The sequence below is a fragment of the Toxotes jaculatrix genome, chromosome 14 (genome assembly GCF_017976425.1).
Source record: "Toxotes jaculatrix isolate fToxJac2 chromosome 14, fToxJac2.pri, whole genome shotgun sequence".
In the NCBI taxonomy this organism is placed as follows: domain Eukaryota; kingdom Metazoa; phylum Chordata; class Actinopteri; family Toxotidae; genus Toxotes; species Toxotes jaculatrix.
Window position 1 is genome coordinate 23,313,344 of NC_054407.1, and position 24,317 is coordinate 23,337,660.

Genomic DNA, 24,317 nt, shown 5'->3' on the forward strand with positions numbered 1-24,317 from the left:
GAAAAAAACGCCATACTATACTATGATGTTTTTTATGACATTTTGAGGTCAAAAAAAAATTAGACTTTTTTTGTCCGATTTTGACGCCATACTATACTATGAAATTTTTTATGACATTTTGAGGCCGTTCTAAAAAATGACTTTTTTTTGGCATATTTTGACGCCTTAGCATACATACTATGACGTGTTTTATGACATTTTGAGGTTTTTCGAAAATATGACTTTTTTTTGGCATATTGCCATGGGGGTCAATGGAGAATTGCTCACTTCTGGAGATAGCCCCCGGAGGCAGCCGAGGAACTGCAGCTTTTTGAACACGGACGTGATCCTCGCTGCTGAGCTAACCGGGTGGCCGGATAATTTAAGTTTGGATTTTTATTACATAAAAACGAGGACTCAAATAGACTGAGTGTTTTATTTGAAAGTACGCATCAACAATGAGTCTTTTTTTTGAGTTCGAAATGTTTTCGTTACATGCAGAAATAAAATTTTGTGTTCTCTGTATCAGTTCATTGATTTCATAAATACAATACACTATAGTTTTTTTTATACATAGCGTACAGGTAAAAAAAAAAAAAAAAATTATATATGCAGTGTTATCCTCACTTTAGATGTCAAAAGGGTGGCTCCAGGTGTTTTCTTTTCTTTGGTAGACTACGGTGGCCGAGAAATGCCACGCAAATGCAAACGTCGCAACACAAACGCAAACGTCGCAACACAAATGCAAAAGCCACAAAACAAACACAAAAGCCACAACACAAATACAAAGGCCGCACAACGGAAGTTAAGTCACAACTTACTTTCTGGTGACGAAGTGGAAGAGGAGGAGAGGTAAGTGAAACCTTCTTCAGAAACTTACAATTATTGCTGTCATTATGTGATTGTCACAAATGAAGAACGCTAATAATTACCTTTATATTTTAATATTTATGTACTCTGCCGACTAACTTTGGACTACTATGAAGCAAACTTCGGTTAGGTTTCACTTACTTCTCCTCCTCTTCCAGTTCGTATCCAGAATTAAATTTACAATTGAAAAGATCTTTTCTCAGATCATTCTTTGACTATAACATTAGCACAGAGAGTGGACTAAGGTGGAAATGGCTAATAAAAAAAAAATCGAATTATTCCTTTAGACGTTGTGCAAAACGCTTCACCTTGCAATACAGTTATTGCTGGTAAATTGTGCAAGTTTTTTTTTTAAGTTTGTCTTGCTATTTTAGTAAACACAAGTCCAGCTGCATCGATTAAAAAAGATTTTTTTTTCTTACACAAAGTCAGTCTCCTCCCGGAGCTGTGACACAGGCTGAAAGACCAGAGCTCTGCGACGCATCCCCAGCAGGCAGGCAGTTTCCTCTGAGTTGGCAAACACTCGTCCTGCATTGAAGACGAGCATTAGCTTTTGTAACTATCAGCTCTGAGCATAGACAAACTGTATGGACAGGAAAACAAGGAACCGGAGCAAGTGTAACATCCTCGTCAGATTTTTGTCATGAGTACTGGTTTACCTCCTTTGTAAGAGTCCTTGAGCGTCCGTGTGATCCACTGCATGGCTTTAGCTGCAACTTTGGTCCCGAAGTTTCGATCAAACGGAGATGGAGCGCCTCCCTGTGAAGAGGAAAGAAAATATTTTTCTATTTTAAATAAGGCTGATAATAAGATTTTCAAGTTGTATATATGTAAAATGATGGCGAGATGGCAGCGCGTATGGGTGCAGCAGTGTGTGTGTGTGTGTGTGAATGAGTCTGACCTGCTGCATATGACCGAGGATGTTCTTCCTGCAGTCGAACACTCCCCGACCCTCCTCCGAGTACAGCTGGTAGATGAAATCCGTGGTGAAGTTCTCATTGCAGTTCTCATTCCTGAAACACAGAAACTTTGGGGGTCAGTTCACTGAGATAACAAATGAAAGTTACAGACAGAACCTGCTGTAGACAGTTTTCTTTGGAGCTACTTTCTACCCCCCAAAAAATAGCTCCTGTGAGAAGTGCTGACAGTGTGGAATGTATCCAGGACACTGATTCCAGAGGGTGATTTTTTTTCTAATGTTGAGACAGAAATAAGATGGATATCTCAAAATCTGGACAGATAAAGACAAAACTGCCTGCAATGCCGTATACCAGTGAACCAACCCTTTCAGCAGACTAAGTAGTGTCCACAAGCTGTTGGTTCCCTTGACCCCCGGAGCTCACTGCCCTTGAGCCAGGGCATCAGTCTGCTGTCTACTGCAACCTGCAGACACACTTGATGCACCACTGTGCTGGAGCGTGTCTTCTAATAATGAAATGATGCAGGTGTACACCTCAGCACAGACACACAATGTCACCTACACACTGTCCAAAATATTACATTTGTCCTATTTCCACAGACCTCCGTCCTGCTGGGAGCAATTTTAAACAGCGCGATGGTGCAGTGGACTAAAATAGCCACAATATATGACATGAAATAATGTCTGCAGGTTTGACCTGATGTCAAACTGATTTTAAGACCAACTGGTTTTGTGTTGTTGGTTTAAAAAAAATACTTATTTACAACGATGCACCACAAAACAAGAATATTTACAATAAAAATATAGAGTATCAAAATATTTTTACACTCCGTTTGGCATGTTATCTCCCTCAGTCCTACACACACACACACACACACACACACACAGTCCTATGCAAAATCCCACAAGCAAAACAGTGTGTGTGGCAAGGAAACAGCAGCAGCTCAGAAACGTTAACATGTCAAAGAGAAGAAGAAACGGAGCAGTACATGAGTTTTGAGGCTCACCTGAGCACTAAGCCTCTCTGGATGGTTGTCTTCATCTTCTGCGTCAGATGCTCCACGTTGGCCTGAAAACACAGAGCGAAGCCTCACATTAAACCGGAGCAAGGGCGGCCTGCAACCTGCAAGAGCAAACGATCCAGCCGCAAATCGCACGCCTCTGTCTCTGTGGTCTCACCGCTTCCCACAATGGAGAGGTGCAGGGTTCAGTGTGCACCACCAGGGGGCGCCAAAGGACAACACAACAGAGCTGCTTGTTTGGGTGTTTGTAGATCCCTTTCATCTTTCATAATCCGTAATTTTTTTTTAACAACAAATAAATTATGATCACCTCTACAATTAAACAAAATGTCATTCAGACAAAAAATGAATAATATCTTTACCTTTTCCACATAAGATGCTTTGTCTTAGTTTTTTTTAATTTAAAACCTTGTGTGCATCACCGGTCACACAACAGTCGTTAACTCTGTCAAAGAAATTATTTTTCCTACACACAAATAAAATCCAGTTAATATCAATCTTCTGCTGCCACTTCGTTATAATAAAACTAATTATTTGTGGAGCACTTTACAAAAACCAAGTTACAGGTGCTTCACGAAAGGCAACAAAATAAAAACAATGAAATCAGAAAAACTCACACGTCAAACGAGACATTAAACCAGTTTAAAAATAATACACCTTAAAACAAATTCCAGTAAATCTAAAGAAATAAAAAGGTAAGTAAAATTAGAGTTTACGTTTGTGATTAATAAATTAGAGACGAGCCGCGGTGTGACAGTGACAACATAAACACCGTGACAACGCTGACATCTCTAATCACCGCGACCTGATCTGTGTTGATGGGATCTGTCCGTTACGGAATGAGTGATGCAGCTCAGGAGGTTATTAATAAATTGCTTCACGCGCGCTGCTATAATCTGGGTCACCTGCACAGCCCTGAAACATCCAGGCCGAGGCAGCGATGAACAGGTGAACGCGGCTCCTACGCTCACGTGAACAGTCTGATCTGAGCTGTCTCATCAGAGACAGGGGGACAGTGTATACTTCACTATGGTTAAAATACGGTTGAGAAGCACAAGTTAAAAAAAAGGAAAAAATAAAAATATAAAAATTACTGTCAGTGACCAGAAAAAAAGGCTCCAACAGAGGTTCGAAAGTTTGGGGATCCCATGGTGATGAGGATGATGCTTAAACAAAAAACTTAGAAAGCACAGTATTTATCTCTGACCTGCAGGTCCCGGATGTCAAACGGCTCCTCGTAGATGTAGACGGTGTCGGCACCTGCAGCCAGACCGCCCACAGTGGCCAGGTAGCCGCAGTAGCCCCCCATAGTCTCGATGATGAACACCCGCCGCTTAGTGCCACTGGCCGACTGCTTGATACGGTCGCATGTCTGACTCACACACACAGAGAATACTGTTATATAACAAGCAAAACAGCGGTGTTCACCACAGAAAGTGTGCGGCTGCAAAAGTAGAGCTCAAATGATCGACTCATCAGTCCATCAATAGAAAACTGACGGCAGTTTTAACAGTGAATCAATCATTAACGAAAATACTGAACAGTCACTGGCTGTAGCTTTTTCCAATGAGGGGATTTGCTGCTTTTATTTATTTCATATCAAAACATTTTTTGCAAAAAAAGACAAAAACAAACTGACGATACCTATCATCTGCAGCTCTGCTTTAGCAGATATATTACTGAGTAAACATGCAGCCGTGAACAGTCAGAGCAAACATTCTGAGTTTCAGTGATGCACAGGTAGACTCCTCCGTCAGAGGGGGCATTTTAGAGAAGTGAACTAAGTTTACCTTAAGTTAAAATAACACAATTTATAGCCTCATCTATGCTGTGTTTACACAGTATATCGTTCTTTTATCGGTTTGTTCTGTGGGTTCTTATATCCCACGTTAAAAAAGTAAGAACATACAGCCACACATCACTCAAAAACAGAAAACCTCTGCATTATAATACTTGTAATTTCAGTACATTGAAGAATTTATTTAATGTTGGACTTTGACGTTTGTCTGAACGTCTGAGCATTTTCACTGACGCAGGATATGAAAAATTCAACGCTTAAACTTAATAACTCCTTCAATTAGAAGCATGTGAACTTAAACTTAACTGTGAGGTGGCATTTGTCATGGGCCACATAGGCCTGCCATTAAATATTTTCACAACAAAAGCCTTTGATTTCTGTACTATTCTGCGCAGCTAAAAGTGCGTGTCGTAGCGCGGTAACTCAGAAGACAGTGGAGACAGTCAGGTGAAAGACTCCTACACTGAGCTGGGACAGTGAGCCAGAGTTGGATGTCAGAGTTGACCTGTGCACCCTGAGCCTTTGTTCTAACCAGATGGATGAAGTCTACCAGGGCAGGGTCGTGCAGACCAGGATCGGAACCGGGCAAACAACGGCCCGCGGGCCGCCTGCATCCATGCGTAAAACGTCACGCTTTTGGCTTTTCAAGATAAAAGCATCACAGTTGTACTGAATGCAAGGCACGAATACTTTTTCATTTGTATTCTAATTTATGAATGGCCTCACGCGGGCTGGACAGGGACGCACAAATTGCCGGGCGCGGCCCGCGGGCCGTAGTTTTGCGCGTGCACTCAAACCTGGTGCTTTTATTTCTCGGTTGTCTAAAGTTTTGCTGCTCATTGTTTGGCTCTTGGTGGAAGCCTTCACCCATCTGATATCCACGGTGCAGGTAAAACAGAAGTCCTGATAATCTGATCCGGACCTGACAGTCAGGGCCGTCACAGCGACTCTGCAAACACAAACAGCTTTACAAACTTTACCAGCAGCAGGAGAAGGATATGATATCATCACCAATGCAACATGACATCACTCACTGACATGCAAGTGCATTGTGGTCTCTGGAGTTCTGTATTTTGGAGTAGCCTTTCTCAAAAAAGGAAAAATGTGTACTTACAAACTGTGGTTTTACTTTAGTTTGGTCATGAAGCTTTTTCCTTAAACACTTCTCAGATGAACTGGGATCATAATTCATATGTAGGACTACCAGTGTATCTTTACAGGTGTAACTGGGACTTCTTGGCCATTACTTTATTCATTACTGGTTTCTGAACAATAGCAGTATCTTCATCACTGAATTGTCTTTATCAGAACACAGCTGACACTACAGGATTCCTCTCAGTTGTTATTTATCCTGATGTTTAGGTCTTTTCCGCTGGCCCTTACCTCCACGATGGCGTTGAGGGACGTGTCAGCGCCAATACTGAGGTCGGTGCCGGGCACATTGTTACTAATGGTGGCAGGCAGCATGCACATCGGGATGCAAAACTCCTCGTAGTCGGCCCGGGCCTCGTACAGCTGCAGCAGGGACTCAAAGGCCTGATGGTGGTGGCCGTAATATTGGGTTAGACCACCAGGGGGAAGACTACGTGTGAGACCCTGTCATTGTGTCATTTTACACAGCGGCTCATTTGATTTGTGTCCTTGGTTTCTTCAGTAACTAATGTGTTTAGTAAAAATCAAAGTTTCCAATTAATTGTTTACAATATGCACATGTGCATATTTAATGAAACCGACATTATAAAGATGTGGCTCTGTAACACTGCCCACCAGTGTGTGTGTGTGTGTGTGTGTGTGTGTGTGTGTGTGTGTGTGTGTGTGTGTGTGCTGCTGGCTCTCTCTGAGTGACAGGGGCTTTGGCTTCCCATTGACTGACAGGAGATGGGATGGGGGGGTGGGGGGTGGGGGGTGGAGGGTTCACCCAAGCTGACATGTGACAGCGTTGACGCAGCATAATAAAGACCGGGGCGGGACTCCAGGCGCTCCGAGCAATGTTTCCTTTTATATCCAATATCTTATATCCTATTTTTCTTTTCTTTTTTTTTTCAGCCTTTCAAAACATTAAAAAGCCTAAAGCGTGGGCTGCTCTGAGTGATGCTGGGCTCATATGTGCTGACACAGCATGCAAACTTACGCTCCAAAGGCACCGACACCGTGCTATCTGCAGGGGAAGGAGCAGGCTGAGCGTCCCTGTTGCGTTGAACTGGGCCGCCAGTTATCTGCTGTTTACCAAACACACACACACACACACACACACACAGAAAGGGCCACACCAACACGCCGGGGCCACGCACCAAAAAAACATGCCACAACACGTCACTGCATGCCCCAACACTCACCTGGGACCTGCTGACCAGCTCGCCTCCAACAACATCCAGCGACAAAGGTTTTCTACTGTGTGTGTGTGTGTGCGTGTGTGTGTGTTTCTACATCTACCTCAGTAAACTAATAACTAAAATAATATGTAACACAAAGATTATTGTTTTTTAACTAAATGTTCCAAGCTGCTTATGTGAAAGCAGAAGATCTGTGGCCTACACAGAAGGCTGCCTGTGTTTACACAGAAAATACATGTACTACATGTTCCGGCCGCCCGGTTAGCTCAGCTGGCAGAGCACGACACTCAATCTCTCGGGGTCGTGGGTTTGAGCCCCACTCCGGACGGCACCACCTCCCATGAGCTCACCACCTGTGGGAGGTGCCGTAGGACTTCGGTGGTGGCCCCCGCGACCTGGGCCTGGACCCAGATAAGCGGCAGATGATGGCATGACATGACTACATGTTCTGCACATCTTAATTTTCTTGCTCATCATGAGTTACTGTTGTGCAACTGAAAATTTGAAGCTCAAGTGTCTTGCCTGTCTTTACCTGTCAAATTAAGTCCACCCTCTGACTGTTCATGTGTGGATGCGAGCTGTTGATCAGCGAAGCCCCAGAATCTGACAGGCTGGGTGGTGTGTGTGTGTGTGTGTGTGTCTGTGTGTGTGTGTGAAGACTGACTGCAAACACACACCAGTACACTGTAACCCAGCCGCACTTACATCAGTAATGGCATTCAGAGCGGTGTCTGAGCCAATGCTGAGGTCTGAACCGGGTATATTGTTGGAGACGGTGGCGGGGACCATAACCATGGGCACACAGAATTCATTATATTTGTCCCGTGCAGAAGAAAGTTCCAGTAATCCAACGTAGGCCTGCAGCAGTGAGAGCCAGCGTCTCATTGGTTAATATTCAGGATGTAGAGACAAACGGCCACGAGGTAGATGAGAGGTTTGTGGGCAAGGTAGTGGAAAAGCAGGTACGAGGAGCTAAAACGGGGGGGGGGGGTTAATAAAACATGGTGAAGCTGTGTCCAAATTCCATACTGCACTTTATCACTGCGTAGACTGTACTATGACCATTTTTTAGAGTGTACAGTTTTTGTAGTTAAAATAAAAATTCAAGGCTGAGTTTCTGGGCAGAAAAAACTCAACAGCAAGAAAAAAGAAAACAAAGACTGTGACTTATTGTTTTAACTTTCATGTTAGTATATAACTGACACAGAGCACAGCCCTAATTATATCTGTGTTTCTGGCCACCAAAGTAAATCCAATGTTCACTCTCCTAACTCTCATCTGGTCTCCACGTACTCTTGGGTTATAATTGTCTCCCTCACTGTGAGAGGGCAGTAACAGGATCCATGACTAGTAGAGAAATTATTCATTACTTTATATAACCTTAGCTGTATTGTACTAATAGGTACAAGATGTGCAGAGACTGCTGATTCAGGAAGCGAATTTTTGTACAGATTCTGCTTCCTGGAGTTTTCTGTGTTTGCAGCAGTGGGTCTCTCCTCATTATCGTTACATTATAAGACATTATTGTCCTTCAGCAGCACAATTAAATGTAAAGTTAATGTAGTCTGGTTACTGACTCACTTTACCAGTATAAACACACTAAAACATCTTCTTACAAGTATGAAGAAGTTTTCTGTGCATAGTATGGAAATGGGACACAACTGTGTTGTGTTGTGGAACAAGGAGGCAGGAGATAAACTGGCTGTGGGAGGGGCTTACAACGAATGGGCGGAGTCTGGTGGTGGGAGGGGCCTGGATGTCTGAGTAATGTGGTAGAAAAAAAAAAAGACGCAGCGATGGCGGGTGGGACAAACACAGGTCTGAGAGGAGTGTAATGGTGGGAGAAGCCAAGGGGAGAGAGCCAGTCCAATCACAGGGGACAGTGAGACACACAGAGGGAGTAGAGTCCACTCAAAAAGACAGTCAAGGATGAAGACAGCATTTACAATCCGGCCAAGCTGCCAAAGTCAAAAAACAGTGTATCTGTGAAAATGAACCCTTTTTAAAATCTGGTTTCATTATATAGCTGCTTTATGTTTAGTTATATTCCGAATTTTACATTTATTTCTAATGAATGAGGGAAGTTACATTTGTTAATGTAGTGAAACTGTCTGTGTGACTCCCATAGTTAGTTGTTGGGGTTTGGGATTCAAACCTGGAAGCTTCCACATCTGAGACGATCTCTTTATCTATCAAAAGGTTCGTTTTTGCAGCTTGGCCATTAAGTAGTAACATATAGGGACAGACACGGGGAGAGCCTGTAACATTAAAATGTGCCTTAACTGTATTTTTAAAACTGCAGTTATAAATGAATGCTGACATATTTTTCAAGTTGAAATGTTAAACAGGGAAGAAAATCAGTGAAAATGAAATGGACTCAATGCTGAACAATAAATACATGACTGTAAAATAGAAGAAAGAGCATTTGATAACACTGTTAAACAGGCACAGAGAGAGATTGACCAGTGAAGACTATTTAGATTTATCTTTTCTGATTACTCTGAAAAGAGTAATCCTGCTTTTATACAATTATCAGTAGCTTAAACAAAACTCAGAATAAAGTATTGCAAAATTATGACAAATACTAAGAATGGCAGAATAAGGCTGAGCAGGTTTAAGGCTTTTCACTGGATTTTTGTGAGTGATAAAGCATGTTCAGAAAGATAAAACACTGTGGAATTTAACATAAAACGCTGATATTATGTTCAAAATTCACATCAGGTCACGTACCTCAAATCCTCCGATGACAAGCAGGGCATTGATGTTGTGGATCCTCATCTGCTCAGCAATTTTATCCAGATGTTTGCCTGGAAGAGTTCTAGCATACGGAAGAGTTACTATGAGAAACCACAGTAAAAGCAATTCCACTTCAGAGCAGTTCAAATAACCCGTCCGAGGGAATAATGTTCACCCAAAACAAAAGATTTGGACAGGATTTAAGTCACTAAAATATCTGCAGTGCAATCACAGCAAATGACTTTATCTTCAGATCACACATCTACACTTTTGTGACAGCAGCAGCTCACCTTTTTGTCCCTAGCAGGGACCCTCCCTGGCCAGTCCAGCCACCCACATCTCCCCATTTGATCTCCTTGATCTGTGAAACAAAGATGTGGTGATTATTGTGACTGTCCTAAAGTTATGCGTCCTCCCTTCTACATAATGTTCGAACGTGGACAAACAAAACCACCGACATGGTTGGACAGCACTGAGGGTAAGTGAGAAGAAAGGTTTGTACTGTAAGTGAACTGACCATTTACGTCCAGCACTAATAATATGCAGTGTATTTTAAAGCATCTTAACCAGGGAATGTGGCACGAAGCAGTGGCCTGTCTTCTATATAATCGAGTGTCCGTACGTGTCAGTGTCATGCTGTACTGTTACAGCGCAGCTTCATTTAACCTGTAGCTCTTCATTATAATCGGCGTCCTACTTAGTCGGGGTTTTATCCAGGGATCACGGCTTCACTTTTCAATCACGTCTAATCCTTCTACATGACAACTCGCCTCTGGACTTCATCGGTCACGGCTACTCTCTGCACAGCTGAAAGAGAGTGTGTGTGTGTGTGTGCATTGGTGGAAAAGCATGCAAATGATATAGCCAAAGACTATGCATGTGTATACTTGGTATACAGTAGCTGCTGTCGGGGTGGAGAAATCGTCTTACATTAGCTGTAGCTGTTGTTATTTATCTGCACACACTTAGTCTTATCACTGCAGCAGAGAGGGAGGAGGGGCGACTGCACCCCCACTGCCCGCCGCCTGCCACTGGTCTGTAAAGCCACTGTGACCTCCGAGGAATGTTGCTCAGCCATATGTTAGCCCAGTAAATAAACAGAGCCTGTAGTCAGCTGTGTGTATCACATTCAGTCTTACCTGTCCTTTGTAAAATCCCTCGAAGCCGTCGTTGACAGCGAACATTTTGTGGCCTTCGGTGATTCCCACCCTGACGGCAGAGCGCACGGCGGCGTTCATACCTGCAGCCGGTGCACCGACGTTCAACACCGCCACGTTAAACGAGCTCTGTGGGCGACGGAGAGCAGCAGTCACGCGTGCACACACACACACACACACACACACACACACACACACACACACAAAACGTATAGTCAGAAATACACTTTCAAAACGTCTTCACACATCAGGTGTGAATCATACATTCCAGCTACAATCACAGCATGTACGATGCTTGGTTTGGATAAGATGGTATATCAGCAACTTTTAGAGGCAATGAAGACAAACTGTAATTCCTGTAGCATGAAAAAAGCAAACCCAAATCAATCAATCAATTTTAAAAACTGTTTCATGCCTGTCAGGACAGTCCACCATCTCCACTGCCTCTTGATACCATCCATGTCTCATTAACCGCTGAGGAGCCAGGTGAGACTCTGCCTCGGAGCAGAACAGCAGCAGGCAGGAGATCACCTCGCATGCAAGAAGCCACATGCTGCTAAAAAAGACCAGCAGCTGCTGCCTCACGACAATCACTGAAAAACTTCGACAGCCGAACGCAAACGTTCACTGACCGTCCAAGGTTTTCCTGCTAATCAGACTCGACTCATCCGGACAGCTGTGCCGCAAGTTGCTCAGCACAAGAAGTTTTAGGCAACTTTCAATGCAAGCCACACACACTCAGCCACAAATGTGTTGCTGGTATTTGGTGTGTAACAGCTGGGTCGAAGGTGCTGTGCCTCACACAATTATTTAACGGGATAATTGAGGGCATGGATTGGACTAAATGTGGAGAAGCTCAAACTGGACAAGACTCTCAGCTGCTGATGAACTTCCCAATGGAAAACTCAGAGCATAACATAGTTTATATACAGTATATATTTTATTTCACAATACCACATTAGTAAGTAGATTTGTCTGAGTAGATTTGAGAGCTGAAAACCGTTTACAGTTTATTTACTTATGATTCAATCAGGATCATGATCATTATTTCCCACATCGTATTTAAAGCTTTGGTTTCTGTAGCCACAGACCATTTTAAACAGGGAGAGAAATGGAGCCTGTCCAGTCTGAGTCATGAATAAGCGAAGACGCTTTCAGCCGCGACCTCCACAGACTTGACCTTAAACTGCAAGGAGGGCTACTTCAGATTCATTTGAAGCAGATCACAAGAGAAGCTGTGATTGTCCTTGACAGCGGGGCCTTCACCGCAGCACTGACGCACCTCTGCGTACATCTACGCGTCTATTTCCAAGCAGAGCCATGAAGGAATAAGCGATGACAGACAGGAGGACAGACAAAGAGCACTGACCCTGTCATTTTGTGGCACTGTGTTATAATATAAACAGGCTGGAGTATTAGTGCTAGAAAATCATTAGACAAAAAAACTTTCCAATTCCATCACAGCATGGGAAACATTAGAAGCCAAAGTGAATTAGGAGAAGGATCAACAAAAAGGTCTAAAGGTTACTAAGCTAGCTGGTAAAAGGCTCATCTGCTCTGAGAACTAGGCCTGCAGAAGCTTCAGAAGCTGAAGCAGAGCCTGTTCAGCTGCAGCCTCGTTACTCATCACATACATCAAACTGCTCTTCATCCCCCACCTCCTCCTCCTCTCCCTCAGGACAGAAACAGTAACAGAAAAACAAACTTGGGTTAGTGTCACAAAAAGACTACAGCACCCACAATGCACCTGGCCCGGAAGTACCTTATATGCTAATGTACAAAATCTCAGAGCCGCTGGTGGAAAGACACATTAGGAGTATTAAAACGTTATCATCTTATGGATTTGACAGACTCATTGTTTTTCTAGCGTTTGCCTGTGAGGGTACTTACATTAGGAAGCTCAGAGTCTGCTTTGCGGTAGGAGAGGAGTCTGTAGGTGCTCAGATTGTTTTCAAAGCTCCTGCAAAGCCACAGAGAAGGAAAACCGAGTTAGCCAGTGTAGGGAATGCTCGCTGACTGTCAGCTGTGCTGCTGCTGCTGCAGAGAAAGCCTTTAGAGTCAATCAAAAATCAATGAAAACACTGTTAAACTGGGGCATTCTGCCAAAACAGATAAGAGAACAAGTGCCATCTGGAATCAGAGTGAGAGAGATCATCTTGTAAATCATACAGGACACACAGAAAAACATCATGTTTGATCATTTCAAAGCAGCAGAATAAAAATAAATAAATAAAAAAATACCTCCCACGCAGTCTGACTGCCTCGTCAAATTTCTTCTCGTCCATGGCCTTTTGTACTTCTTGGGTCTGATGACAAAACATGAAAGAAGATCTTCTTCACCATACATGTTCAAAATCAGCCATGTGTGTTCTGTTGCAGCGCGTGTCCTGATTCCATGCTACGCGCTAACTCTCAGCAGAGCACACTCAGCAGGGAACTTAAGAAATTAATTACACTAACAGGTGTCAGTATGAACACTGAACCAGCCAGAGTGTGGCTGATGCACAAAAGAAAAATGCTCATGGCTTAAAAAAAAAAAATTAAACCATCCATGAAAAAACTTAATCACCTGTGAACAGCAGTGTGTCCTTTAAATGTCACATGTTCAAAACATGTAATGTTTTTAAAGATTTAACGATCAGTTTTCATTTTAATATAAAAATATGTCCACTACACGAAAAGGCTAAGACTAATCTGTGGACTGTACTTGACACCTGGTCCCTGCGTAACCTCTGTCTCTCCAACACAGACACACACTCTTACCATCTGAACACACTCCATGAGCGGCAGTCGGACAGCCTGGTTGCCGACCAGAGACACGACGCAGGCCGGGGTGTTTGCTGATGCCTCCAACAACGCCAGCACTGCCTCCACGCCCATACGACTGGCCTGCAGGGGTCAAGGGTCATTCAAAGGTCACACTAAAAAGGTTACCGGTCACACAATATAACCACCATATTGGTCATAGGCAAAGATAGAGAAGTTGAGAAGCAAAACATTTGAGGTGACAGTAAGCAGCCATGTTTTGAGGATACTCTGGGAAACTCTGTGACTTACCAGGATCCTGTCAAAGGCAGAGGGGGTCCCACCTCTCTGCACATGGCCCAAGATGGTGACCCTGGTGTCAAAACCCAGGCAGCGGACTACCAGCTGGGTATGGACAGAGAATATGGGACACAGAGCTCACTATTGGACACAGCTTTTCATAGCATCTTGAAATAAAACAATTTAAGGAAAAATGCAGAAATAAAAGGGAATAAGAATGAAAAATAAAACAGAAGGAGAAATCATGCAAAACATCTCCTGTCATGTTAGTGAGTGCCAAACAATGTGCATGCACAAGTGAACCTGCAGAGGTAAAAGCTAAGGGTGCAAATAAAATACATGGGATGGGAATGGAATAAAACAATATTTAAATACCTGGAGGATGTATGAAAATGGAGTGGGTATTTTTTAGTAAAGAAACATTTAAAAAAAAACATGCAAAAAATGTGAAAAGGCAACAAAACAATGACCCACAGGACGTAAAACTGCATGATGTGTGTTCCCAACCATGAAGGGAAAAAAAGGTCATGCTTCTGAGGGAGGGTTTGTGCGTCCATGACATAACCATGCCCCTCCACCATACTTACATCCTTGATATAATCAGGAGTTATAGCCTTGTTGTGGCAATCTATGGCACCCTCGGCTACAATTATAATGTTCAGCCTTTTCTTATCGGCACGGTTCTAGAAGGATATAAAGAAGCAAAAGCGTTTAACAAAACATGACAGAAAACCTTTTGCATTCACAGAAGCTGGATCCAGTAACGGAGGATAATCTCTGACCAACCACTGATAAACCCTCATACAAGAACACCCAGACATTTTGACCTTTAGCTGACTGTCTCCTCAGAAGACACTTGCCACATTGTGGGAGAAGCTCCATATTTGCTAGCTAGCTAGCTAGCTAGCTAACTGGACCACTTTGTTTTCAATGGTTCATGCTAGCAAGGCAGAAAACCCGAAAGGCAGATGAAGAATTGACTTAAAATGACGACTGGCAGCACAAACTCCAGAGAAATACTGGTGTCTGCAGTGCCTCTGGCAGGATGTGAGACAGAAGGTTTAGCTTAAAGAAGCCCTGCGGAGTTTCATGTAAAATAAACAGCTGAGTTTCGAGCAGCATTTCTCACCAGAGTGAATGGATCTGTGAGGTCTCACTAACATGTCAGGAACATTTACTTCACACACCAAACATTTAGAGAGCACTTTTCTTTAAACTTCTTCAAGCTCTAGAATTCAAATCATGGATTTCCTGTTTGCTGGCTTACAGTCTTCTTCCTTACGTTTTTTTTTAAGCCCCTCACATAGCTAATGTACACATTACTGCCCCCAACTGTCCATCAGTGGAACTGCGGGTAACTGTGGGATACCACACATTTGGTCCACTGTCCCCTGCAGACAGCATTAATGCTTACATTGTGTGTGTCTCCCAGGATACTTTCTGACAAGTCGAAGACAGACGTAATTCAATATAAACACCCTGAAAGTGTGATCATTCAGCTGTAAGTGGTACATGTCCATTAACTTTAAGGAAACCACTCTGACTGCTGATGTTTCAGGCTGATTAATTATTTTGCTGCTGAAAAAAAAAAAAACTGTGAGGTGACGCATCCTGATGTCTGTTTGGCAAAAAACGGATTATAGAACATAAACCAAGAACTGAGAAATAAACTGTACAGGACCGAACAGCATTTTTAAGTATTTTTGGAAGAATAATTCATTTAAAGAAACCCTCTCTCAGAATGTGGCAGGTGTCCAGACACGCCAACTCTGTCACTGACTTCTGTTCGTCAGACTCATGGATATCCACCGGCTGGTCCAGCTTCTGGTTTCTCCTCTGCGTCAGTCTGAGACTGAGCTCTACTCACATCCTTCACAAAATCAGAGGTAATGTGTTGTCCTTGTCTGTCAATGGCTCCTTCAGCAACTATGATAATATTCAACCTGGAACCCCGAGATCGGCTCTGGACGATACCAAACACTGTCATCAACATCAAATCTAGTTTGTGTCAGATTATGCAAAATGTATTTTATTAAAAGCTAATTTTAATATTGTGTACTATCACAGTAGAATATTTTTTTTACACAGTAAAACAGTTTTGAAAACGTTGTTCTTCAAATCGTCTCATGATCAAGTATTAATGTCAGAATGTTCAAGCTGTGGACTCTGTGGTGGACGCGGCGTTTTAAGTTTATTTTAGGACAAGTCAGCGGGCTATGAGAAAAAAACCACAACAGGCTCTGTGGCGCAATGGATAGCGCGTTGGACTTCTAGTCAAACATGAGTTGTAATTCAAAGGTTGTGGGTTCGAGTCCCACCAGAGTCGGAACTTTTGCAGCAAAAGTACAGTTACAGAAAAATCTGTATGGCTCCTGCGCTACATGAATGTTTATAACAAACTAGCTGCTACTGCACATTCCAACCTCTTCCTTGACATTTGATCTGTGTCTGTGGCGTCATGTTTACAAGGTTAGGACAGCACTGAAATGTATGGTTTACTGAGTATTCATATCATATGTTGAGTGTGTACAATGCATTAAAAAAAACGTAGCGATCGTATGTGTGTGTGCGTGTTACCTCAGACAGTTTCTGACACATGTTATCCTCCCAACCATCTTCAGGAGGCATTTCAGGGATAAAAACCCAATCTGCTCCACAGGCCAGGGCGCTGACCAGGGCCAGGTATCTGCACACACACACAAACACACAAACACACACACACACACACACACATTTTAGCAATTGTTTTCCATCATTTCTTCTCTGTCACAGATATTCATAGTAAAATATTTCTGCCCGACCCACACAAAACAATGAGCCTCGTGTTATGTCTTTTGTCTCTTTTTGACGTACGCTAACACACAGAAAAGTTCCTACCCGCAGTGTCTGCCCATGACCTCCAGAACAAATGTCCTCTGGTGGCTGGAAAACAACAACAACAAAAAAACAGAAGAGCGTCAGAAACAAGAAGCACTTATCAGTGAAACCCAGTGGACTGATCTGTTGACACAGGTCGGTGCAGGACAGACTTTCACCCTAAACACTTTATCCCTAAACGCTTTTTGTCACTTTTTGTCTGTTATCTCGTCATATTATGTCTTGTCTTGCCACTTGTCTCCTGTCCTCTGAGGATTTTTTCACCTCTGAGCCGTGGTCATGATGGCGTCCACCACCTCAATGATCCGATGCAGCGCCGAGTCGGTGCCAATGGTCATGTCGGTGCCGCAGAAGTCGTTGTCGATGGAGCCGACCATGCCAACGATGTGGAGCGCCGAGTTACTGCGGGCTGCCTCCTCATCGATCAGACCTGAAAGACAAGAAAGGGAGAGCGAGGTCAAATCTGTTCACACCTGCAAAGGTGAAGTCCGCTGAAAATCCCGCAGTGAGGAATCACCTTGCTGGAGGAGCTCATCCAGCAGGCCGCTCCACTCCTCTCTGAACAGGTTGGCTCCGGTCAAGCTGCCGTCTCCACCAATCACGCACAGGTTGGTGATGCTGCGCTGCACGAGGTTGTGTGCGGCCTTCAGGCGGCCCTCACGGGTACGAAACTCTTTACAGCGGGCGCTGCCGATAACTGTACCACCCTGAGAAAAACACAGATGATACTCTGAAATCACACTGTTCTCTCCTTAAATTGCTCCTGAACTTTTTAAACCATTGTACACTTTCAGGTTATCTGTTATTTGTGGTAACATTCTGTCTTTTTTAGATCAATACGGCTCCTAATAATATTGCTGAACCACGAGATAAATGCTTTTTCACTGCTGAACTGAATTTAATCCACTTCAGAAAATGAAAGTGTGATGATGACGAATAGTGAAAAGGTCTAATTCAATCACAAACTCATTTGGCTCAAAGATAAAAGCTTTGTCGCTGAGTCACTTTCAGTGATCACAGATGTCCACCGACACAGCAGATATTCCCCTGAGCTGGCACCAGCACGGACACTGCTGGGATCTAATCTTTTAATGCTAGCTGAATCCAAGAGTTTCACTGTTTACATAGTTTGATTCAAACTCGGCGCAGCTTTATCAAAAGTGCTCACCACTTGCAGCATGCTGGAGACGCTTTCCCACGATGCCTCTTTGATGTTGTCTCCTCCGTCCACCATCCCCTGGTAACCCTGAGGGGGGCAAATATATCAGATATTACTCAAATTCAGTTTAGACTGTTGAATAACCAATTCAATTTTTTCAATTCAATTCAACTTTATTTATACGTATGTTTGTGGAAAAACATAATCAAAACTGAATTAGAACTTAAATACAATCTTTTGGCTCTGACGCTTGTGAGGTTCCACTGCTTTGCTTGTTGTATTGTGCATGTTGAGCTAAAGCTACCAGCCAAAAATAAGGGCATCATGGCACTCAGCTGTCATTACTCACAGCCCACTGGTTATGGGGGTGACAGTGAAGCCAGTGAAGGATGAAGTCTGCCCCTGGTAATCCAGTTATATCCACACACTGCGGCCAGATCGCCTCCGTCCCCCACATGTATTCTCAGACATTCAGTATCCAACACGTCTCAGATATGGAGGTATCAGGGATTTATTGCTTTTCTTTTCTGCTCTTAAGTCCCTATGGTTTATAGTTCTGTAGCTGATTATCCTTCTATTTAAAGGAATTTGCATGATCTCAGATTGGTTTAAATAGAGGTGTTCAGATTGTGAATTCCTTTCATTTAGATGATTTTTCCTGACTTCCTGTGGTTTCCAGAGAATGCATGACTCTGGATTGTCTTTGGCACTCTCAAAGACAATCACAGCCAAAAAAGTATGACTCAATCAGTGCTAATTTAGCTCACTGTCAAGTGTGTGACAGAAACTGCAGACTGCCCAGAGGCCACGTCTGGAGCCTGAGTCATGCGTCACATCTCACCTCGTGGATGAAGTAGACCTTCGCTCCCACGTAGATGCCCATTCGGACGACCGCCCTCACGGCTGCGTTCATGCCTTGAAAGGGACAGAGAGGAACAGTCTTGTGTCCATCATGACATGCAAACAGCCAAAGGGTGGACACAGATAAATGAGGACTGCAACACACAGGAGGAGCACAGACAAGTGAAGAACTTCAGGATTTCACCTCACCCCACCAAGTTTCCTGCTTCCATTCTACTTGGGATATATAACTGTTTAATACAAAGTAAAATTAAAAAAACAACAGAGAGAGAAAATAGGAAAGATAACGGCATAAACAGGGAGCGACAGAAGCCAGACAGATCAGCAGACAACAGGAGGGGTAAAGAGGTCAAAGGAGGGAGAGGCAGAGAGATGAGACAGAGCAGAGTGTCCCTGAGGAAAAAAGTGTCTGTCGGAGCACTTAGTGAAACTAAAAAGAGGAATGACTGTAAATCTCAGAACAAGTCTGTGATCAACACATTGATTGATTGTGATTCCATCAGTGTGATTAAAATAATAAACACGGGACGTACCACTGAGGTACCACAAAGGCTTTTACTTTTTAAAGCATACTGATATGAAGTGATGTCTGTAATGGGGCAGCAGGCACGTTGGACCTGTGTGAGCCCAGTCTCTGAGTCAAACACTGAGCACAGCAGGCACAAGCTGCCCCTCGCAGCTAACATCAATCTCCCTCGGCCAAATTTCCTCCCACACCACGCGCTGTAAACAACCCGTCCCGTTCACAGGCCCATGTGTGCAGAACACGTACGGTATGTGACTGCTCCTCGGGTGACAGTGTCATTCTTTAGTAGGTGTTTAGACGGATAACATGGCCCCCTCATTCAGAAAATAAAAGACGAACCTGGCTCAACACAACGCAAAGCAGCGCTCTCCAGCGAGGAGCTGTGACATACAATCATACACATACAATCACACATTGCATGTAGATTATTTTACAACATGAACAATGTATTTCTAGGTTCAGACAGTTGTTTACCAGATGGCAGACACTACAGTGGGCAGTCAATGATGCTTCTAGATGCTGGCACACTGAACAAACTAACAATTTATCATGTGTAACTGGCTGTAATTACAACAAACTCAGTTTGCAGGAAATCAGATGAGCGGAGCTGTTTTTGTGTCTGTGTTTCTGATGCTGTGGATATTTTTTCTCTGTTGCCTTAACAAAACGCAGTGAGTGGGTAAATTTCCATAACCCCTGCTGCTCTCAGGGCTGCAGTTATAACATTATAATGCAAGTTACATGCAGGATAGATGCACAAAGGGGAGGGGGGGGGGGGGGGGGGGGGGTCGTGCACTCGACAGAGGAAACACAGGACGCCAGCCTGACTGTGGCTTCAGGCTGTGTTGTACGCTAACGAGTGCTGATGGGATGAGCTAGTGTTGCTTAGAGACCAGGACAGAGCTGATTGGTCAAAGAGGAAAAATGTGAAATGAGGGTTACAAACATGAGCACAATTAGTGATGAGGTGAGGCCACAGGATGATGGAGAATGAATAAGATCACATTTCTAATCTGTGTGTGTGTGTGTGTGTGTACTTATACTCCTATCTTTGTGAGGACCAAGCTGAGCATAAACCTTACGGACTGAGGACATTTTCGGGAAATGAGGACATTTTAGTCGGTCCTCACAACTTTAAGAGCTGTTTCAGGGTTAAGACTTGGTTAGTCTACAATATAAGTACACGTGTGTGTGTGAGTATTGCCTCCCAGCCTGCTGCGATGACTAAACATGTCCAGTGTGTGTATCCCAGTGTGTGTGTATGTACTCTGCCCAGAGTGGTAGGAAAATTTGCCTTGGTAATAAGTTGGTTTTTTTTTTACTTTTACAGGCAAAGAAAATCCAACTGGTCAAGAATAGCAAATGAAACCAGTGACTGTTCCTCATCTTTTTGGGCCCGATGGACAAGTATTTCATGACGGAACCTTTATTAATTAATATTAATGATCCTTAAAGACACAGTTTTAGCTGTAGTTGAGGGGTTTTAAAATAATTTTGACAATTAAATGTATTTTATGTTCATAAATACAACCTGAGGATAAAACCAGCAACTAGACAGTAACTCACAAGAAAGCAAAAGCCAAACCTAAGGAAAAAAATAATCATAAAAATAATTTTGTTCAGGGGCATCTCTGGAGGTCTTCAGCTGTCCTGACTCTATGCAAGCAGCCAGTGTTTTATGAATGAGTGGAAATCAGGACGCTGGTAATCCACATCTGGTTCTGCGCATCACCTGAGGGGGCAGCTTCAATTAAAAGGAGGAACCTTTGCTATTACTCATGTATACTACAAAGGCTGCACATTTTATTTTGTGTGTCTGTGAGACGGGGGGACAGCCAACATATCACCGCTCTTCCATCACATCCCACAGGCGCGCAGTGTTATGTAACAGCCCGCTGGCCAACAACAGCTTCGGTTCACCTACTGCACTATATGTTCATCTGTCGGAGCACAATACAGATAAAGCACAGAGGGACAATATACAGCTGATTACACTGTGATGCTTCAGGAATGTTATAGGAGCACTGTGTGCCTGCTGTATCATTATATATGATAAGATCACTATCTGAGCGCCAAAGACACACAATACATCCATTTGAGGATGTTTCCATCAATATTATTTATTAATATTTCATAATAATGGCGAGAAAGCGTCATGAAAACTGCGTTTTAAATGATGCGATTTTACTTAAAGTGCATTCACGTCTTTTTCCTTTTCTCCAACACATTACTGCATACCCGCCGCTCCTCACGTAGGCGCAACAAACCTCCCTGACAGGATGAGTAAAGCGACTCACACACACACAAGAGGACAACGGAGTCCGCCTTCACAATAAAAGCGCAGCGATGCAAACAAGCCCGGGCGACGTTTATTGTGAAAGGCTGAATCAGAACTGGGGGTACTCTGACTCTGTCCAGCTTGATCGTGGTCCTCTCACGACTCATCCTCCGTGATGCAAGACACGTGTTTACGCATCTCGTGTAATACACGAGCCGTTTTCCTGACGGGAAGTAGATCTGGCCTCTAATCAGTGAGTCTGAATTTTAACACTGTGACTGGTCCAAACCAATACACCGCCCTGTACGTGAACTATAAACGCTGCCACCTTTACACTGAGCGAGGACTAATGGCATCAATGAGGATACTCGCTACATCAGGAGTCACACAAACTCTACATCAAACTCTAACAGCGAAGTCCACGCGTGCTGATGAAGCTGCTAATAGAAGAAATATTACAGTAATGATTCAGTCAGGGCTGATGATTTAAACTGCAGCCTGCGCCCGGTGGATCCGCAGAGCCCCTGCGCCACCGGTGTCACAGACACAACCCAGTGCATAAAGACGCGATGGTGCAGAACACATGATGTAAAATGAGACGTCTTTATTCGGTAATCGCGCTCACTTGTTGATGCTGGCGCAGCTTTAAGAAATGATCCAAACCTGGACTTTTACTGTGGATTATCGGAGTGTTTTAACTGTAAAAGCGAGCGGCTCTCTGTGTGATAAATCCCGCAGCATCCGCGTAAAACTGAGTGAGTCAGGAGAGTGAATGGGAGCGTCAGCTGTTGCATAACAGCCGTTCAGATTCATTAAACAGCCTATAAATAATAAACTACAATCCCAGCTGGCAGCATGAGAAGATACTATACACATATACATAATTAAATACACATCAGGAATAAACTCAACTTTTTCTTCTGTGATGAAACTAAACTCTTTATAACCGCACCTTCACTGACTCGCTCCACAGGAGGGAGTAACTGTAACGGAACGAGTCCTTCAGTCCTTTACCGGACACGTCTGATGTGATTAACGAAAACAGCGGCGGATCGAATGAGCTGAGAGCTGAGTTCGTTTTCTTGTCGTTCACCTGCAGACACTTTGCTGTCACAGCGTTACACCTGCAGACCCGGCGGAGCCACGAACGCTGTCCGATAATGGAACTCTAAACACAACGTTACCTTGGGCATCTCCTCCGCTGGTCAGCACGGCGATGGATTTGCCAGCGCCGGACAGATTCTCGAAAAATTTCCGGGTGTCCTGCCGCTTCGGTGCCGCCGCGCCAGCCATCTCCGAATCTGTGGATCAAGGTCACCGGCTAAAAATCAAAAAGAAAGAATATTCAAGCGCACGGATTCAACGGGCCGACCTGCGGCGGAGAGTAACACCGTGAGTATCTGACAGAGGGGGGGGATACCGGAGTAAAACCGCAGTGGTCACCGCCCTCCTTCTTCACGGACACACCCCCCTCACCGAAGATCGTAGATTAAGAAAGATGACTCACTCCATGTCCATGTGTTTTACTTTTCATACCTAAGCTGGAGAGCAGAGACTCTCCATGCGCTTCATTATTTTCGGCCTGGAAATAAAATCAGAGTGAGAGGTCTTCGCGGGCTTAGAGCCCAAAGCCAGAGCCAGAGAGCCAATGAGGCAGTGTTTTTCTGATGGACAGCTGTATCCACCAATGGGCGTCCAGAGTTCATACTGCGGAAATACATTGCGACCAATCGCACCTGAAGCTGTAATCTTTTCACTCAGGAAACTAAACTATTACAGTAACGATTGACGAGTTTATTTGTAATACAAACACAGAAAGTGAGTGTTGTAAGAGCGTGAAACGTGGACATAATACAACACAGAGAGATTAGATTATTAGCTGAAATGATGTAATTCCAGAAACAATGAACTGAACACAGATACAAAAATCTCAGAGGCTTAAATAAAATACTGTGATGAAACTTACAGCATCTCTGTGCTCCTGAGACATTTAACCTGCACGTGTTCCTCTGTCACATTATTAAGTTTCTATACGTGTATGTACCCGTTCTAAAAATACAGTAACCACTTTACAAGTTAGACAGAATACATGACCTTTCATCAAGTTCATGACCTTGAGCAATTGTTTGCAGGCCACCAGCTTTATCTCAGCGACTATATCTGTCCAAGCACCGTGCGGCATCCAGCGCTGAACACCGGCCAACAGCCGCCATATTTCATAATAATGTATTCAAGACAAAAAGGTTTATTTGAGAGTGAGCTGGAGCAGTTTACATATCTGCACTGGTAGACAGTGGCAGTCGCAGTGTGATTAGATTTGAGGGGCCATTCAGAGGACACCAGATCCCGGACCGGCTCCTGGTTTCTTTCTGCAGAATACAGAAGAGTCTCAGCACGGCGAGGCCTGTGTGGGCCTGGGTTTTATACGCGGTAAAACCTCATGATTTCAGACAGTTTTACTGTTCCTCACTTCTTCAAATGAGTGTTCAGGATTCAAAATAGGGAACTACTTCAATGCCACACGAATCTGGGTGCGTCATAAACTGTTTCACGTTCAAGATCCCAGATGTGTCGAATGTGTAACTGCAAAATGTGTTTTCAAAATGGTGGAAAAGGTGTTTAGGATTTTAGGTTTAAGTTCAAGAGTCAGGACATGGGACTTTATTGTTAATAAGCCAGTAAAAAGATCTTCATTGTTTTTCTGTTTGTGTATTAATGACATTTATTTATATTATGTGTATAAATGCAGAAATGAAT

At 43.6% G+C, this 24,317-nt stretch overlaps 1 protein-coding gene and 1 non-coding gene across 5 annotated transcripts in view; one reads left to right on the plus strand and one right to left on the minus strand.

The window, feature by feature from the left end:
* Window positions 1-22,966, minus strand: part of LOC121192780 (ATP-dependent 6-phosphofructokinase, platelet type-like) — a 50,910-nt gene extending 27,944 nt beyond the window's left edge. The window contains exons 1-21 of one of the 4 annotated variants that reach the window (XM_041054660.1): window positions 22,745-22,966; window positions 18,737-18,810; window positions 17,905-17,982; window positions 17,254-17,443; window positions 17,001-17,166; window positions 16,737-16,781; window positions 16,437-16,545; window positions 14,447-14,542; window positions 13,872-13,964; window positions 13,578-13,703; window positions 13,056-13,120; window positions 12,705-12,774; window positions 10,797-10,943; window positions 9,948-10,018; window positions 9,652-9,739; window positions 5,972-6,124; window positions 3,998-4,162; window positions 2,776-2,837; window positions 1,751-1,862; window positions 1,509-1,608; window positions 1,272-1,377 (exon numbers count right to left, since the gene is read on the minus strand). In XM_041054660.1, coding sequence (XP_040910594.1) covers window positions 1,272-1,377; window positions 1,509-1,608; window positions 1,751-1,862; window positions 2,776-2,837; window positions 3,998-4,162; window positions 5,972-6,124; window positions 9,652-9,739; window positions 9,948-10,018; window positions 10,797-10,943; window positions 12,705-12,774; window positions 13,056-13,120; window positions 13,578-13,703; window positions 13,872-13,964; window positions 14,447-14,542; window positions 16,437-16,545; window positions 16,737-16,781; window positions 17,001-17,166; window positions 17,254-17,443; window positions 17,905-17,982; window positions 18,737-18,810; window positions 22,745-22,853 — 2,225 coding nt within the window. In that variant the 5' untranslated portion in view covers window positions 22,854-22,966. Of the gene's footprint in view, window positions 1-1,271; window positions 1,378-1,508; window positions 1,609-1,750; window positions 1,863-2,775; window positions 2,838-3,997; window positions 4,163-5,971; window positions 6,125-7,626; window positions 7,780-9,651; window positions 9,740-9,947; window positions 10,019-10,796; window positions 10,944-12,704; window positions 12,775-13,055; window positions 13,121-13,577; window positions 13,704-13,871; window positions 13,965-14,446; window positions 14,543-15,726; window positions 15,823-16,436; window positions 16,546-16,736; window positions 16,782-17,000; window positions 17,167-17,253; window positions 17,444-17,904; window positions 17,983-18,736; window positions 18,811-22,744 lie in introns of all 4 variants that reach the window. The other 3 variants (XM_041054661.1, XM_041054658.1, XM_041054659.1) reach the window with 3 other exon arrangements.
* Window positions 16,096-16,185, plus strand: trnar-ucu. The gene is given in 2 exon segments: window positions 16,096-16,132; window positions 16,150-16,185. It is a non-coding gene; the product is annotated as a tRNA-Arg (tRNA).
* Window positions 22,967-24,317: the final 1,351 nt, after the last annotated feature.